The 16,976-nt window shown below is 38.1% G+C and overlaps 1 protein-coding gene across 2 annotated transcripts in view; it reads right to left on the bottom strand.

The window, feature by feature from the left end:
- ACADM (acyl-CoA dehydrogenase medium chain) overlaps positions 1–16,976 on the bottom strand; it is a 30,451-nt gene extending 13,475 nt beyond the window's left edge. Inside the window, exons 1-7 of one of the 2 annotated variants that reach the window (XM_072834089.1) lie at positions 16,837–16,976; positions 12,871–12,958; positions 9,922–10,019; positions 9,736–9,805; positions 8,878–8,978; positions 7,888–7,968; positions 1–131 (exon numbers count right to left, since the gene is read on the bottom strand). In XM_072834089.1, the coding sequence (XP_072690190.1) occupies positions 1–131; positions 7,888–7,968; positions 8,878–8,978; positions 9,736–9,805; positions 9,922–10,019; positions 12,871–12,958; positions 16,837–16,866 (599 nt within the window). In that variant the 5' untranslated portion in view covers positions 16,867–16,976. Of the gene's footprint in view, positions 132–7,887; positions 7,969–8,877; positions 8,979–9,735; positions 9,806–9,921; positions 10,020–12,870; positions 12,959–16,147; positions 16,481–16,836 lie in introns of those variants that run through there. The other variant, XM_072834090.1, reaches the window with a different exon arrangement.

The raw sequence follows: 16,976 nt of genomic DNA, 5'->3' as shown, positions 1-16,976 counted from the left end.
CAATTAGCTTTTCCTCCATTGGTTATCCACATCTTCTGACCATTAATAATATACTCATCTCCTTTCTTTTCTGCTTTGGTCTTTATACCAGCTACATCAGAGCCAGCTCCAGGTTCTGTTACACAGTAAGCCTTAAATATATGGAAACAATACAAATAATTTAAATTTTATTACTAAATTATGAATGTTTAGAACCAGGAATGTGTTTTATTTTTTAAGCCAGTATTTTAAATATTTTTAAGTATCTAAAAATAAAATGTTCTCAGAGAATCAAATAAACTGTTTAAATGTAGAAACATTAAATATATAAAACTAGATGTAGGGGGCACTTGGGTGGCTCAGTCGGTTAAGTGTCTGCCTTTGGCACAGACCATGATCCTGGGGTCCAGCCTCACATCCTCGTTGGGCTTTCCTGCTCACTGGGGAATCTGCTTCTCCCTCTCCCTCTGCCTCCTCCTCACTGCTCATGTTCTGTCTCTCTTTCTCAAATAAATAAAATCTTAAAAATAAATAAATAAAACTAGATGTAGGATATCAATAAACCATAGCAATTAAAATGTCAGCTATCTTCAACTAAGTAAAAATCATTCATAAGTTTATTTAGTATCTACTATGTACCAGGTTATGAACCAGCAGATGGAAAAAAAGCTAAAAGACATCCTACCTTCAAGAATTCCACAACAGTGGAGATGAATACTAACTATACTGTAATTATATATCTAAGTACTAAGGTCTTACACAATGATCTTGCAAAACTAGTTTAGCTTTAGGGTGTCAGGAAAAGCTTCCTGAAGGTGATGATCAAATCAAGTCTCAAAAAGGAAAAGGAATTCTTTGGGGATAAAGAAGGAATGTGTATTCCAGGCAGAGTAACATTTGCAAATGACACTGAGATAAATGTAAGGTTACATAGCAGTTGTAATTCCAAAGCAGCAGAGCTCCATAACGTGTAAACTGTATGCAAGGAAGGGATAAGATAGGAAATGAGTCTGGAAAGAAAGGGAGGAAATAAATGACAAATAACTCTTTTTTTTAAAAATTAAATTATTTTTTGAGAGAGAGCCTTTTTTTTTATTTTTTTTAATTAAATTATTTTTGAGAGGGAGCCCAAGCACACAAATGAGGGAGGGGGCAGAGGGAAAAAATCTTAAGCAGGCTCCATGCTGAGCTGAGCTGGACACAGGGCTCGATTTCACAACCCTGAGATCATGACCTGAGCCAAAATCAAGAGTCAGAGGCTTAGCCAATTCAGCCACTCAGGCACCCCACCAAAGAACTCTTTATATCATGCTAAGAAGTTAAAATTTTATGTAGTAGAAAGTGGGGAGCTTCTTAAAGCCCTTAAACAGAGGAGTGACAAGATGTAAGCAGTGATGTATAAAGGGGGTGGTGGAAGGCAAAAGGTAGTTCATTCAAGTTTAATGAGTGACAGGCACTAATTGATAAAAAAGGCCTTAAAGATACAAGTTCCTTGTCCTTAAGGTACTCATAATCCAAGGAAGAGAGAAATCCTAACAGTTAATTTTAACTCAAAGTATTAAGGGTACATAGATACATTAGAAATGATTACTTGGGCCTGTAGGTAGGTGAGAGGTGATGAGTGGTGAAGAGGGAAAAGAGGAGGAATAAGTAAAACTTACTGGAAAAGATAAATGTTAAAGGATAAAGAGAGGCAAGCAGATCTAAGGCACAGAAGAATGCAACAACTGTTGTATAGGAGAAACTACTAGCAGTTCCATATTGGAATGTAAAGTGTGAAACAGCTCGTTTCATGGTTTTGAGTTGGGCGTGGAGCCTACTTAAAAAAAAAAAAAAAGAAAAAAGGGGGCAACTGTCTGGCTCAACCAGTTGAGCCTGCAACTCTTGATCCTGAGGTCTTGAGTTCAAGTTCCATGTTGAGCATGGAGCCTACTAAAAAAAAATAATAAAAGTGTGAAATTGAAAGCCATGGAAAGAGGCTAAAAAGGCAGGAAAGGACCTAGTGATGGAGGCTGATGTGTATGCCATGCTGAGAGAGTATACTTTTATGTACTCAACAAAAACACACTGAACACTTTCTATTGTGCAATGGAACCTCTTTAATGAATCAAATACATGGGTTTCAGGGGACTCCAGAATGCCCTAGGGCACACAGGTGAGGAGTATATGTATGTTTCTGGGCAAGTCAGATTCTAACATGGTTCACAAACTAAAAAACTATATAAGACATTACTGCTATTAATGAAATGGAATCACTGAATGTTTCTTTAAATACAGGAGTGTGATAGTTACACATTTACATTTTAGATAGTTTATTATTATGAAACTTTTATATAACAGGTGGATTTAAGGGGGACTACAAAAGACTGGAGTTAGGGACACCGATTAGGAGGCTTTGCAATAGCACAGGCAGGAAATAAAGAAACCTTAAACTAAGACAGAAGATGAGCAAAAATGGAGTTGAGAACTGTGGTGTGAAATCCATAGGACATGAAGACTAAACAGGATCTTGGGGAGCTAGAGAGGATGTTACGATGACTCAATTTTTTTTTTTTTTTATTTTAGGCAACTTCCAATTGGGGATAACCTAGAAAAGAAGCAGTTCTAAAGAGTGGAGAGAAAATAATTTGGTTTGCAACACATTTAGTTTAAGCTATTTAAGTCTAAAGAAAACATGTCTTAATGGGCAAGTGCATAGAGAAGGGTAAAGCTAAAGGGAGAAGTCAGGGCTAAAATGGGAGTTAAAAGACTACCCAATGGGGATCCCTGGGTGGCGCAGCGGTTTGGCGCCTGCCTTTGGCCCAGGGCGCGATCCTGGAGACCCGGGATCGAATCCCACATCGGGCTCCCGGTGCATGGAGCCTGCTTCTCCCTCTGCCTGTGTCTCTGCCTCTCTCTCTCTCTGTAACTATCATAAATAAATTAAAAAAAATTAAAAAAAAAAAAACAAAAAAAAAGACTACCCAATGAATATACTAAACCTTAATACCAGATGAGAAAAAGGTTACGTCATTTAAGTCAAGAGTAAGCTTTATATAATAAGTGAATAGTGGTAATGGTATAAGCTATGTTTACAAAAGTATAGAATCTAAAATAAGAGTGATGGAACTCTTACTCTATACGCATCGGTTCATGCTGGGGTACCAGATTGAGCTCTGTATTTCAGAGTGTGGTTACTCAGGTTATGGGACTTTACTGTATGAAGAAAAATGAAAAAGATTGGGGATAAATAGTTTAGAAAAGATAAGATCCACATGATAGCTATATTCAAATATTTCAAGGGCTATATAGCCAAGGGAGAGAATTTGAAATGATAGAACTACAGTGAAATCATTGAAACTTTTATTGAGTACCTACTATGGTGAGAAACGGCAAAGTTATAAAAGAAATGTCAGAACCTTTTTCTTCAGGGCCATGTAATCTAGCAGAGCTTTCTAATGGTCAGAGATGTTCCCAAATGGAGCTACTTGAGGAGGGTGTGACTCTCAAGCATGAAAACATGAGTTAGATGGCCTTTCGACAGGGGTGCTATAGAGGTGATTCAGGTGTCACATGAGTTAACTAGATTACTCTCCTATCTACTGATTTAAAGATATTTTTAGCATTATAACAACAAAAAAAGGTATTGTACAAATGAACTGTCTAGAAAAGATAACTCTGTAAAATTTTATTTTAACCACCTCAGGGAATTTTCTTTTCTGAAATACGCTATTAGACATTTCCTACTTTATAATTAGGTGAAGTGTTTGTTTTAATTTTTTTTAAAGATTTTTTTTTTACTTGACAGAGAGAGAAAGAGACAGTGTGCACAAGCAGGGGGAGCAGGAGAGAAAGAGAGAAGTAGCCTCCGCCGAGCAGGGAGCCCAATGTGGGGCTCAATCCCAGGACTCTGGGATCATGACCCAACCCGAAGGCAGACGCTTAATCAACTGAGCCACTCGGGTGCCCCCTAAGCAAAGTTTTTAGAGCTGTTTCTATACAAGATGCCTTATCACAGATAGTTTCTCAGTTGGTCTTGTCTTCTTGTTTGTTTCCTAGTAATTAAAATTAGCATTATAAATGCTCTTTCAGCAGAAACCTTTTTTGCTTCCACTGCAGCTTGTTTTCTTCTTTATCACACCATACGTATTATATACAGTACTACTGTCGTTCATGTGTTTCTCCCTTACGCTGTATCAGAGCTTCCTGAGGGCAGGAATGAGATGTACTCCATTTGGTATCCCTAGTGCCTATTAGTGTTTTAGAAAACAATCAATGTTTCTGGCATTTGTCATCTTCGGTATTCTAACTAGTTTGACTTACAACATCTAAATGTTTCCATGCAAACTAGAAAATCAAGTAAATTAGTAACATTTTAATGCATAATCACTTATTTATGAATAATTTACTTATTTACATACCTCTATGCATAGTAAGTTAATACTTTGTGGGTGAGGATCTGAGAGTCTATCAGATTGTTAACTTCTTGTAAGAAGGATCTCAGTTTTATTCACTATTTTATTCCCTGGTACACAGTATTCAAATATTTGAAATAATGAGCATAGTATATACTAGTGATAATACCACCACTTTACATTTGTATAGTTTGTAAAGAAGCTCTCCATTATGTTCTAGTAAAAAAAATTTTTTGCCCTTATATCTAAAGTGATGTGAGATAGTTTATATAATACATGTTGTTTAAAAAATCAGGGTTAGGGATGCCTGGGTGGCTCAGTGGTTGAGCATCTGCCTTTGGCTCAGGGAATGATCCCTGAGTCCCAGGATCGAGTCCCACATCAGGCTCCCCACATGAAGCCTGCTTCTCCCTCTGCCTGTGTCTCTGCATCTCTCTCTCTCTCTCATGAATAAATACATAAAAATTTTAAAATAAAAATTAGGGTGAAGTGAAAATAAAGATAAAACCAGAAAAAAAAATATACAACACATGCTTTGAGGTTCAAATAATTAATACTGGACTGTAAAACTGGCTCTATGCTTTCAACTTATGCCTTCAACTTACCAAAACAAAAAAATAATAGTTATAAGTACAACTTATAGGTGTGAAGTGCCTATAAGCTCAAGTCTGGTATAGAACAGGCAGCTTACATATTGAATGAATGAATGAGTAACAGTTAAAGAGAAACAAAGTTTCTCCTGGTCATTAGGTAGGAGAGAAATTTGTTGGTGAAGAGGACACTATGTGATGATATTCTTTAGAAAAAAAATAAGCATTTTGCTTTACCTTTACTATATCCCTGTTAGCTATTATACTCCCTATTTTCAGAAGAGCTTTTAAAGGTAAGTGACTATGAGATCACACTGCTATCATATGGCTGAGCCAAGACTTGAAAGCTAGGATCAGTGTTGTTTCAGTTAATTCCAGCTACCTTGTAGCTCCACGGGAAAGGCATTGTTTTATGATAAGAGTTTTCTTCATCATTATTAGCCTTTTTACAGAGACTTTTTTTTTTTTTAAGATTTTATTTATTTATTTATTCATGAGAGACAGAGAGAGAGAGAGAGAGACAGACACAGGCAGAGGCAGAGGGAGGAGCAGGCTCCATGCATGGAGACCAATGTGGGACTCGATCCCAGGTCTCCAGGATCAGGCCCTGGGCTGAAGGCAGCACTAAACCACTGAGCCACCAGGGCTGCCCAGACTTCGGGGTTTTAAGACCATGTTTAGACAAATAAGTATACTAAAGTCTTGCCCATAACAAGCTTGCCCAAAAACTCTAATGCTTGTTCCTGTCTGACACTGCATATATTTTAGGTATATATTTAAAAGATTTAGTTCAATTTTTAAAAAAGACATATGATTTCTAATGCGTTATTTTAATATTTTATATAATATATACACAAAAACATAATTAGTTTTGATTTTTGGAAACTTCTCTTGTATTACATAGTACTTTTTTTATTTATTTATTTTTATATTACATAGTATTAAAAAACAATTACAGTGCCCTTATTTATCTCCGTTCTCACTTCCTCAGCATACTTGAGGATGTATATCCAGAGTGTATCTGCATGATCAGGCAAGAGATCACATCTTACAAATATGCAATGACAGTGTGTCTGTACTGCAAAGTTAAATCTAACACCTTCTTTCTTTTTAAGATCAAGATCTGAGCTAAGATCAAGAGTGGACACTTAACCAACTGGGACAGTCAGGCGCCCCAAATCCGAAACCTTGTATCAACTTTTCGCAATAATTTTTACCATGAGATTATCTTTAAAAGCAAAAACCTAAGGAATTTAAGTATCTAACAATAGATAATAGTGAAATAATTTATTGCACAGTATTCCATTAGATAACATATTATGTAATAATATCATAATAAAATTTATTTTTTAAAATATTGCAGTATTTAAAAAAGTGTGTAAGAAAACGGTCATGTTACAAAAGATATAAAACTGCATATATAATATGACTCTGTTAAAAACACATTTATATGTATTAAAAAATCTGACAGTGTGGTTCATGCCCACCTAAGGTCACACACATACAAAATCTGACAGCAAAGGTAGTAAAACAGTTAGTAAAATCAGTTAACTTCATATCTGAGGGATTATATAGATGTTTTTACAATCAGAAAAATTAAAAATATCATTTTTTAAAAGTTTAAATAAAACATTATATGTAGTATGATTTTATAAGTGTTTATTGGAGTTAAGTAAAACTGTAAATTAATCAAGACAAATATATCTATTGAATGTTTTCATTTTCATCCCTGACTTCATATTTTGGGTACATTTACTACTATTATGCACTAGAAGGGAGAAAATATATAGTAAACCTTTATTAATTCACAAGTTAGAATAACTTAGGGACTACAGTAAATTTATTTTTATATATACTGAAGGTACTGATAACACGAAACAGTCAAAAATGTTTAAAATACTTGAACTATTTTAAAAGACTTTTATCTTAGAAATACATACTTCGAAGCAATAATTATAGATATTCTTTTCAGTGCATTAAGGTAGGTTCTCCTAAGAATCTCTAAGCTAAAATTTTTTAGCCTATTTTCAGTATTATACAAGCTACAGGAAAACAATCTAAATGTGTCACATAATTCTTAGACAATATTGAGAATTAACCTACTAAACAAATTTGTTGAAAAGTGACCATTAACAAAGAAATCTATATAAATGTTTTTATTAAGCAGTTTGCCTAAAATTTCAGTACCTGAAATAAGAAATGTTATTTTTAACTATTACCTTCTATTTTTGCAGACCAATTTTCACAATTAGCTCAAAACTAACAATTTACTATATTTTGGTATCACAATCACACCCCAAATTGAAATCTGTTCAACTCATAAACAAAAGAAGTCAAAGTCTTTATGTAAAAACACTTTGAGAACATGTGTTTGTATATATTATAATTATCTTTTTTCCTTTTTTAAATAGGTTCCATGCCCAACATGGGACTTAAACTCATGACCCTGAGATCAAGAGTCACATGCTCTACTGACTGCCAGGCAGGAGCCCATATAAATATTTTTTTAAATCCAATTTAAACTTTTGTTGAGTAGTGCTCAGGAAATTAAATAAATAAATTCTATAAATATTCTTCCCAAGTCATTCAGTCATTCAACAAATAAAATAACTTTTCAGTCACATTAATTTCTTATTAGTTCAAAAGACTAGTAGTTCAAAGACTATTGTCATACATTCAATCTGAACTTCCTGACACAATCATGCAGTTCCTGAACTGCCTGCAGAGTGCTCCATTAAGCAGATATTTCTTTCCTGGAAATAAGCTAGGAGATTATTAAGACACTTACCTGGTAACCCAGAAACATCATCATACCTAAATATATTGCTAACTTTTGTCTTAATATGTCACAGCCCAGTGTACACATTTGTATTGGAAAGGAGAAAAAGCATCCTTCTTTCCAAGCAGCAGCCGCACATACTCACACACATCAATGGCTCCTCGGTCAGTCTCCCCAAATACTTCTTTTGTTGTTGATCATTTCCAGCAATAATTAGAGGCATTTGCTACCAAAAAGAAAAGCGACATTGAAAAAAGGCAAGATATTTTTATTAGGTATGTAAATTCAGAGATACTATAATTCAAACAAAACAAGAGAACTACTCCCCCCACTCCCAAAGACTAAGTCCAAAGAACTGGCCTTTACTCTTCCTTTAAGAGAGCTAAAACCATGAGGAAATAAATCTGTGAACCCAGTATTTTCAAAAATTAAGTTATATATAGGACTATTTGGTAATATAATACGTAAAAATCCACTGCAGTAATATGCACTAAAAATTAAATTTAGGATAAATGATGTGGTATATATGATCAAACCTCTTAAGAACTGCTCAATAAAGTCAGCATTGCCAGCAGTGGCAGCAAGCCATCCCGATCCTTCTTTCCTGAATGCTAGTTTTTGGCCTTGCCTATACCTAAGAAATGCCACTAAAGCAGCAGCCAAAGTATAGTGTCCCTACAAGGCTAGCTAGAACTCCAATTACTGGAGACAACAGGGCCAGAATGATCAACTCAGGCAATAAGAAGAGCTCTAGGCTTCAATGCAGAATCTCGTGTTTTTTTCTTTTTTTGTATCTATCTACTTACCCATTTACTTTTTAAGATTTTATTTATTTACTTGACACAGAGAGAGAGAGAGAGAGAGAGAGAGTGTTCACAAGCACAAGCAGGGGGAGTGGGAGAGGAAGAAGCAGGCTGCCCACTGAGCAGGGAGCCTGATGGACTCAATCCCAGGACTTTGGAATCATGACCTGAGCTGAGGGCAGACACTTAGCCAACTGTGACACCCAGGCCACCCCCTCTTTATTCCTTTTAAAGAAAATTGTGTTGCACCAACTTAACCTAATCTACTATCCCATTAACGGCTCAGTTAACTACTAATTTTCTAATAACTATTTATTTTCTAAAAAACTTACCCCCAAAGAATTTGCTTCAATAGCTGTCTGAACCCCAGTGCATCCATAAGCCAATTCTTCAGTAATTAAACAAGCATCAAAAGTTCCAAGTCCAAGACCTCCTATAGTATCAAAATATTTTAAGATCCATTATAATATGTAGTATATCTTGTCAGAAATAAAGGTGAACTATTTTAACTAATAAGAAACTAAAAAGTGTTCTGGTTAGCACAGTAACAAATTATACTTCTCTAATATAAGTTTTAAATATTTCAAAAATGTTTTTTTTTTAATTTTATTTATTTATTCATGAACGACAAAGAGAAAGAAAGGCAAAGACACATGCAGAGGGAGAACCAGGCTCCATACAGGGAGCCTGACATGGGACTCAATCCTGGAATTCCAGGATCACGCCCTGAGCCGAAGGCAGACGCTCAACCACTGAGCCATCCAGGCGTCCTTCAAAAACGTTTCTATTTGTAATCTGAACCTGTCTTCCTGTTTCAACTTGATATTGTAAAAATTTGATTCAACTTTGACTTTTTTCACCTGAAGAAGTGACAATGTCACAGAAAAAAAAGTCTTCATAAAATGCAAAATCAAAGGTAGAATCAAAATGTAACAAACTGACCAAAGAGAAATTAACAATGTCTAAGATGAAGTTAAGGTTGAAACCAGTTAAAATGAAAAATGCTCTAAGTGTTAATACAATGTTTCTAAAAGTAGGCAACTACTGAAGTCTGAACAGGAAAATAAAAGTAGAGGCCCTAAATCATAAGTGAAATATAAATGGCATCCAATATTTGAAAGAATGAATACAGTCTTACCATTTTCCCTGTTCATACTTATTCTAGGATTAAAAATGTCATGAAAGCTTACCACAACTCTCTGGAATATGTGTATTCATTAAACCAAGTTCCCATGCTCTTTTAATTAGGGGGACAGGGTACTAAAAGAAAAAGGTAAAAACAAAAAAACAAGTTATATTAAAATCTACATAGTTTGATTATATAATCTTATAAAAAATGTAAAAAACTTTTTCTCCTTTAATATGCATACACCTACCTCGCCAGTTTTATCATATTCTGCAGCAACGGGGATTATTTCTTCCCTGGCAAATTTACGAGCAGTAGCTTGAAACTCTTTTTGCTGTTCAGTGAACTCTAAGAGAAAGTCATTTAGAAAACATTAAAACAAGACAATGAGCTGAAGATGAAGAGTAAAGTCCCATGAACTCAATATGTGAAAATTTATAATGGAGTCTTTGACTCTTGATTAATCAGAAAGTCCACGAAGTGTACTTTCTGCAAAGTGCAAAGACCGCAACACACTTTTGGACTAGCAAGATTCCACTGTACAAATATAAGTAAACCCATGTCAATACAAGTACAAGAAGGAGGTAGGGAAGATTTCTAGCTTTTACAAGTGAGTAACAGATATAAACTTGTTTTTCTCTTCCAACTGATGAGAGTAAAAAAAATTTGTTTTTACTTCTTACTAGTTCCTATACAGATTTATCAAATGTTTACTAATACTGAAATGAAACTAATGTATAAGACATTCCCTGACCTCAAGAATCAGTCTAACTAGGGAGATGAGACATGCTTAATGACCATAAACCAATAAAACCTGCTCCAAAATATCATGTAAGAATACCAATACAATTACACTCTTCCTTTAAACTCAGATTTAAAGGGTATAAATTAATACTTTAAGGTTATATATTAGCACAAAGCAAATGGTAAAAGTGGTGGGAGGGTTTCTCAAAAGTTAACTATAACATAAAACTAATTCAATTACATAAAATATGAGGTTCTGTTGTTATAACACTAATGAAATGAATATGCTGGCTGGCCTGAGGACAGGAGCTGATCGCTTGGATTTTTTCAAATCCACACTACCTCAAGGTTTAAATGTGGTTGTGTACAACGTCCAAGGATATGTAAGATTTTAAAAGAGATAAAGGCTGGGCGGCCCAGGTGGCTCAGCAGTTTAGCGCCACCTTCAGCCCAGGGCCTGATCCCGGAGACGCGGGATCGAGTCCCACAACAGGCTCCCTGCATGGAGCCTGCCTTTCTCTCTCTTTCTCTCTCTCTCTCTAATAAATAAATAAAATCTTTAAAAAAAAAACAGAGAGAGAGAGAGAGACATAGGGTATTCTGGGCAAGAAAAATAAGAGCAAAAGCAAAGAGACAAGAATGAGCAAGCATACTGATGACTATAATAATTATTTGTATGGGGATGTAAGAAAATGTAAAAGACATGAGAATTTTGGTTTTGAATCAAACAGCCTAAAATCCAATCTCCCATTTTATTGATAAGGAAACAAGAGCCCAGAATGAGGAAATGATAGTCTTAAAATGAATTAACACTGTATACTTTTTTTTTTTAATTTTTTTATTTATTTATGATAGTCACACAGAGAGAGAGAGAGAGAGGCAGAGACACAGGCAGAGGGAGAAGCAGGCTCCATGCAGGGAGCCCGATGTGGGACTCAATCCAGGACTCCGGGGTCACGCCCAGAGCCAAAAGCAGATACTCAAGCACCGAGCCACCCAGGCGTCCCTAACATTATATACTTACATATATTTAAGAGTCTTAGTCATGGTTCACTACATCAGAATTTACTTCTAATATTGGGACCAGCAGATACCAAGGTTGTGGGTGAGTAAAGGACAGGGAAGGCAGGTACCTGGTTTGTACTATTTATTGAGAAACTATTTAAATCCAGCCACTGTATACTAAGGACTTTACATACGTCATTATTCTTCAAATAAATCCTATGTGGCAGATATTATCTTCATTTTAGAAAAAGAGCAATATACAACTGCTCAGAGATGTTACTTCTTCTAGTCCTTTTAAGCTTTACAACCTCCCTCCTCAACACTTGTATCTAGATCATCTTGTTACTCAGCAAACTAGCACAGATTTCTCCTGCTGGCTTTTATTTTTTTTATTTTTTATTTTTTTTAAAGATTTGATCTATTCATGAGAGAGACAGGCAGCAGGAGAAGCAGACTCCCTGTAGGGAGCCTGTTATAGGGCTCCATCCCAGGACCCCGGGATCAGGGACGATCAGGGACGGAGCCAAAGGCAGTTGCTCAACCACTGAGCCACAAGGTGTCCCTCTCCTGCTGGTTTCCTACTATTATGAATCTGTATGTGGGCAAACCGAAACTAAATAGCAATTGTACCTAACCTATATTAATAAGAGAAAATCCAATGCCCCAAACTGCTATCCTTATATGGCCTAAAATTTTTCATTTAATTCTCTTTAAAAAACTGTAAGGAAACTAACAATCTTAAAAAAATAAAATAAAAAACAAAAATGATAACCTGTTATTTGTATCTGGGTACGAGTTAATTATCTGAGCTCCCTTGTAACTATTTTCTGAGACCAAGAAACCAGAGAAAATGGATTTGTAACTAAAGGAAAGGTAATAATTTTGAAGCAAGAAGCATTTTAGGAGGCAAGGATGCTAAAAATAGGAATTATTATTATTATTATTTTTGCTCAGGATCTTCATTTTAGAGACCAAAGGGGAAGGGAGATCTTATTCCTTTTCCTTCCAATACCACATGACTCCCCAATCCCAAAACGTTAAACTATTCATTAGCATCAAAACTGCAGTTCAGATATATCAGGGCCCAAATAGGCTTTGGCTTATTAGCAGGTACCTAGCACTGTGTACCTAAGTGTTCAAAACATGTTTTTTACACTCAAATTTCTAACTTGAAGACTGTACCTAATAGTACATTTGTTATCTATTTAGGGCTACATACTTAGAAAAAAAGGCACAGGTATTTATGTTTGCTGCTAACACAGATCTCCACGTAGGATATTACACTGAAAAAAAAAAAAAGAGATCAAGAAAATTGTGTATGACTGAACAATCTGTGGATGGTAACTGGTTCTAATCATTGACAGACATTACTAAGACGATTTACAAATACATTCCAGACATATATATATATCAAATATGTTTAAAGTCAAAGACAGAACAAAACACATACCAAAATTAAACCCCAATCTTGGTTCATGCTTTAGGGCAGGTTTTGTATGTTGTAGTCTCCAGTCAAAACGAGAAAGGCTTTTCAGGACCTGTAAGGGACAATTTTACAAAAATAAATTTGACAAATTAAACATCAAATAAGAGAATACTGGCAATTACAAGTAAGTACAGCAACTTGTTTGGCTATACTCAACAGCACAGTTTTTTAAGCCATTACTTAAATGCCTTCAACCGTAATTTGATTTCTATATTAAATAAGCCAAGTACCAGATGTGTGAACACTTAATACAAAGAAAAAAACTTTTTAAAGCAATGAAAATAACAGTAGTATTTGTACTACTTGAGTGTCTACAAGACAAACAATAGTCAGGGATTGAGAAGCAAAAACAGGATGGTATAGTGCTGCATTCAAGAGTCCCCTAGTCTGTCAACTTTGATACCCTGTCCCTGTGAGCCTCACAGGTATGCCTCTGGGAATCTTCCCCGTGGAGGATTCCATTTTCTAAGATACTTCACTTTATTTAACAAGTTAGCCTAAAACTATGTTCTAGATCTCCAGCTGTTGTCTACAAGCATTCCTAGAATACTCTAAAACAGTAATCAGCACACACTAAGGCAGCCATCAGTTTTTGTTTGCTTTTTGCTTGTTTGTTTGCAGCTACCAGTTTAATAAATACAATTTTACTGGTACACCATATTGTCAATTGCTGCTTTTCCAGTTGCCAGAAACCAGATAGTCCACAAAGCTGAAATTATTTACTCTCCCTTTACAAAAATATTTGTGAACCCTCTTCTAAATAAATTACAGATGTGGGCAGCCCAGGTGGCTCAGCGGTTTAACACCGCCTTCAGCCTAGGGCGTGATCCTGGAGATCTGGAATTGAGCCCCATGTCAGGTTCCCTGTGTGGAGCCTGCTTCTCCCTCTGCCTGTGTCTCTGCCTCTCTCTCTGTGTCTCTCATGAATAAATAAATAAACTTCTGCTTTTGAGCGCATGCACACAAGGAGGGGGATGGGGAGAGGGAGAAGAGAGTCTCCACTGAGCAGGGAGCCTGATGTAGGGCTCAATCCCAGGACTGTGACCTGAGCTGAAAGGCAGACGCTTAGCTGACTGAGCCACCCAGGCGCCTGAACCACCTACACTTAAAGTGACGGTATGGATTGTCAAATATCTTTATTTTATTTATCTATTCATGAGAGACACAAGAGAGAGAGGCAGAGACATAGCCAAAGGGAGAAGCAGGCTCCATGCAGGGAGCCCGATGTGGGATTCAATCCCAGGACTCTGGGATCACGCCCTGAGCCAAAAGCAATGTTCAACCAATGAGCCACCCAGGCAACTCTGTCAAATATTTTAAATAACTCTTTCTAAATAACACTTTATACAATCTTGAAAAAAATAACTACTAATTTTGTAGTTTTGTAGTTTGTACTCTGTACTAACTACAGAGTACAAAAATTCATATCTTCTTTGCAATTTTCATTAAATTAGTTTGGAAATAAAACATGGTTTCTCTAGCCCTTATTGTTCAGTCATCATAGACCAAACATACTTGTTCAGGGTCACATTCTACACGCCAATTCACTTAATCTCCAAGTCAAGCCTAGGATTAAGGCACTATTTTTATCCTTACTTTGCATACGAAGAAACTGAGGCTCGGCAAGTTCAAGTGAAACTGGCCAAGGTCACTCTGCTGTTAGGTAGTGTAACCAGGATTCTAACTGTAACATTAAGTGTAGAGAATCTATACCATTAACCACCTTGCTTTACTGCTCTTTCAGTTTAGGTCTCCTAATTGGTTACTACATCCAATAAAAAAAAAAAAAAAAAAAAAAAAATCCCACAAAAACCAGACCAAAAAAACCTTGTTCTTCTAGTGGTTTAGACACCACTGCACAACATCAGACCTCATAAAACAGGTAAAACAGTCTGCTGTGACTTTAAATAGGGAATTATTAGTGGACTTAAAATAATTTGTAAAAAGTTTACATATTACTCTTCAGGAAAATGTCACATAAAACAAAATACGGAAGTAGCTACAGCCAGGAAACAATCCCCATCAATCTGCTAATGATATATAATGCTAGCCATTTCGAGAGGTGGCCCAATGCACACAGAATATAGAATTAGTAGATTATTTAGACTTAGAATGGCTTGAGTCTAGACTCCCCCAAGTGTTTTTGAGACCTTGGGCCAATTACCAACTTGCCGTAGCTTCTCTTCAAATCTAGAAAGTGAAGCTCTTTTTTTTTTGCTGGATGATTTGTTGAGAGGATTTAAAACAAGAAAACGTCTTGGACGCATCATGCCAAATAAATGCTGACTTTTATCACTCTGGGCTCTCTACCCAGAACAACCAGATTCCAAATCTCCAAAAGACAAAGGATACGGGAGAGCTTGGCTCTGGTCTCACAGTCAAAGAAGGAAATCTGGACAAAGGGAAGTGAGTAAAGCGATAGAAGTTTATTAAGCAAAGGTGCAGAGAAGGCTCTCAGGAGTGAGAGGGGTCCGGACAGGGTCGCCACTGAGGACTTGCGGGGTTGGTCTTTTATTAAAAGCCAACAGGGGAGCCTCAATCCTTTAAACATCTCTATCGGTATCACCATAGAGTAAGGACTAGTGATAATATCTTCAAAGGCTTACTTCCTTTTTAGGTAATTCTTTATTGGTCAGAAGCAGCTGTTGTAACAAGGCCTCACCTGTGGCACCTGGGATTGGATGGTCTGGTTTATTCACCTCTGGTCTGGCAAGCCGCTTTTGTCCCTAACTCAACAGCATCTTCCATCAAACCTCAAGTCTGCAACCACAGTACAACTATAATGAAACACTTTTGTGTATATCTTAGGAATATAAGAACCTGGACAGCTTGGGGGGCTCAGCCGTTTAGCACCTGCCTTTGCCCCAGGGCGTGACCCTGGAGACCTGGGATCGAGTCCCACGTGGGGTCCCTGCGTGGAGCCTGCTTCTCTCCCTGTCCCTCTCTCTCTGTGTCTCATGAATAAATAAATAATAATCTTTAAAATTAAAAAAAAAAAAGGAACCTAAGAACCTTAAATTTTATGGGAGTGTCAAAGAACAGATACAGGGGTGTAAGTTTTCTGGATCAGGGTTTTCTATATTTTCCCTTGGAGAGATTGAGAAATTGATCTTTTTCTGGTTGAGAAATTAGCCTCTTTTTTCTTTTTTGGTTGTCAGAGTTCATCATCATTTAAAAAAAAGTTGTCTTTAAATTGGCGTTCAATTTGTAATCATCATTTTTTAAATCCCCGGTCCATTACCTCGCAGAGCCATCACGAATACTGGGCAACTAGAATTTTCATAGATCCTAAAATTCCTACTCTTTTTGGCCGAGAACATGAATCTCTTAATCACAGATGACGTCAGGATGGCCGTCTTAATGTACCAGTAATATCTAAGATAAAGGGTAACCAAGTGGCAGAGACGGCGTCGGATCCGGATCCGTGAGCCACGACCCCAGGATACCCGGACCGGCTTCCAGCAAATTCTGCGGCAGCTTCTTCCCTCTTCCAGGCCGCGGCGGGCGGGACGAGCAGAGACCTACGGGCTGGGGCAGCCCCGCCGCCGCCGCCGCCGCCGCTGCACGGTCGTCCCCGGAGGGCCCGGCCCCCGCGCTTTCGGGCGCCCCGACTGGCTCCCGGGCTGGCGGCAGACGCCCCGCGGGCTCCCCTCAAAGGCCAAGGCCGTGAGAGCAGGCCCCGCCGCCCGAGGCCAAGGCCGGGTCACGGTCGGGGGAAGGTCGCGGCGAGCCCGGGGCGGCCGGAGGGCGAGGCCAGGGCGGGGGGCGCGGGGGCCGCGGGGTCACGGGGGGCGCGGGACAGCGACGCACAGGCCCCGCCGCCGCCGCCTCGGGCCCCCGCCCCGCCCGCCGCCACCCAGCGCAGCGCCGGCGTCGCCCCGCGCCCCCCCCCCCCGCCCCGAGCGCCGCGGCCCCCGTGTCCGCGCTCACCCCGCAGCTGCGCCTGAGCACCGCGGCCATGGCCGCCCCGCGCCGCTCCTCCGCGCTCCTCCGCGCTCCGCCGCCGCGCTCGGCCTCCCCGCCGCCAGCCGGGGTCCTCCCGCGCGCAGGGCCCGGAGCCGCCTGGCCAC

The sequence above is a fragment of the Canis lupus genome, chromosome 8, assembly GCF_048164855.1.
Source record: "Canis lupus baileyi chromosome 8, mCanLup2.hap1, whole genome shotgun sequence".
Classification (NCBI taxonomy): domain Eukaryota; kingdom Metazoa; phylum Chordata; class Mammalia; order Carnivora; family Canidae; genus Canis; species Canis lupus.
Note: the sequence above shows the minus strand (reverse complement) of the source record. Positions and strands in the feature narration are given on the sequence as shown.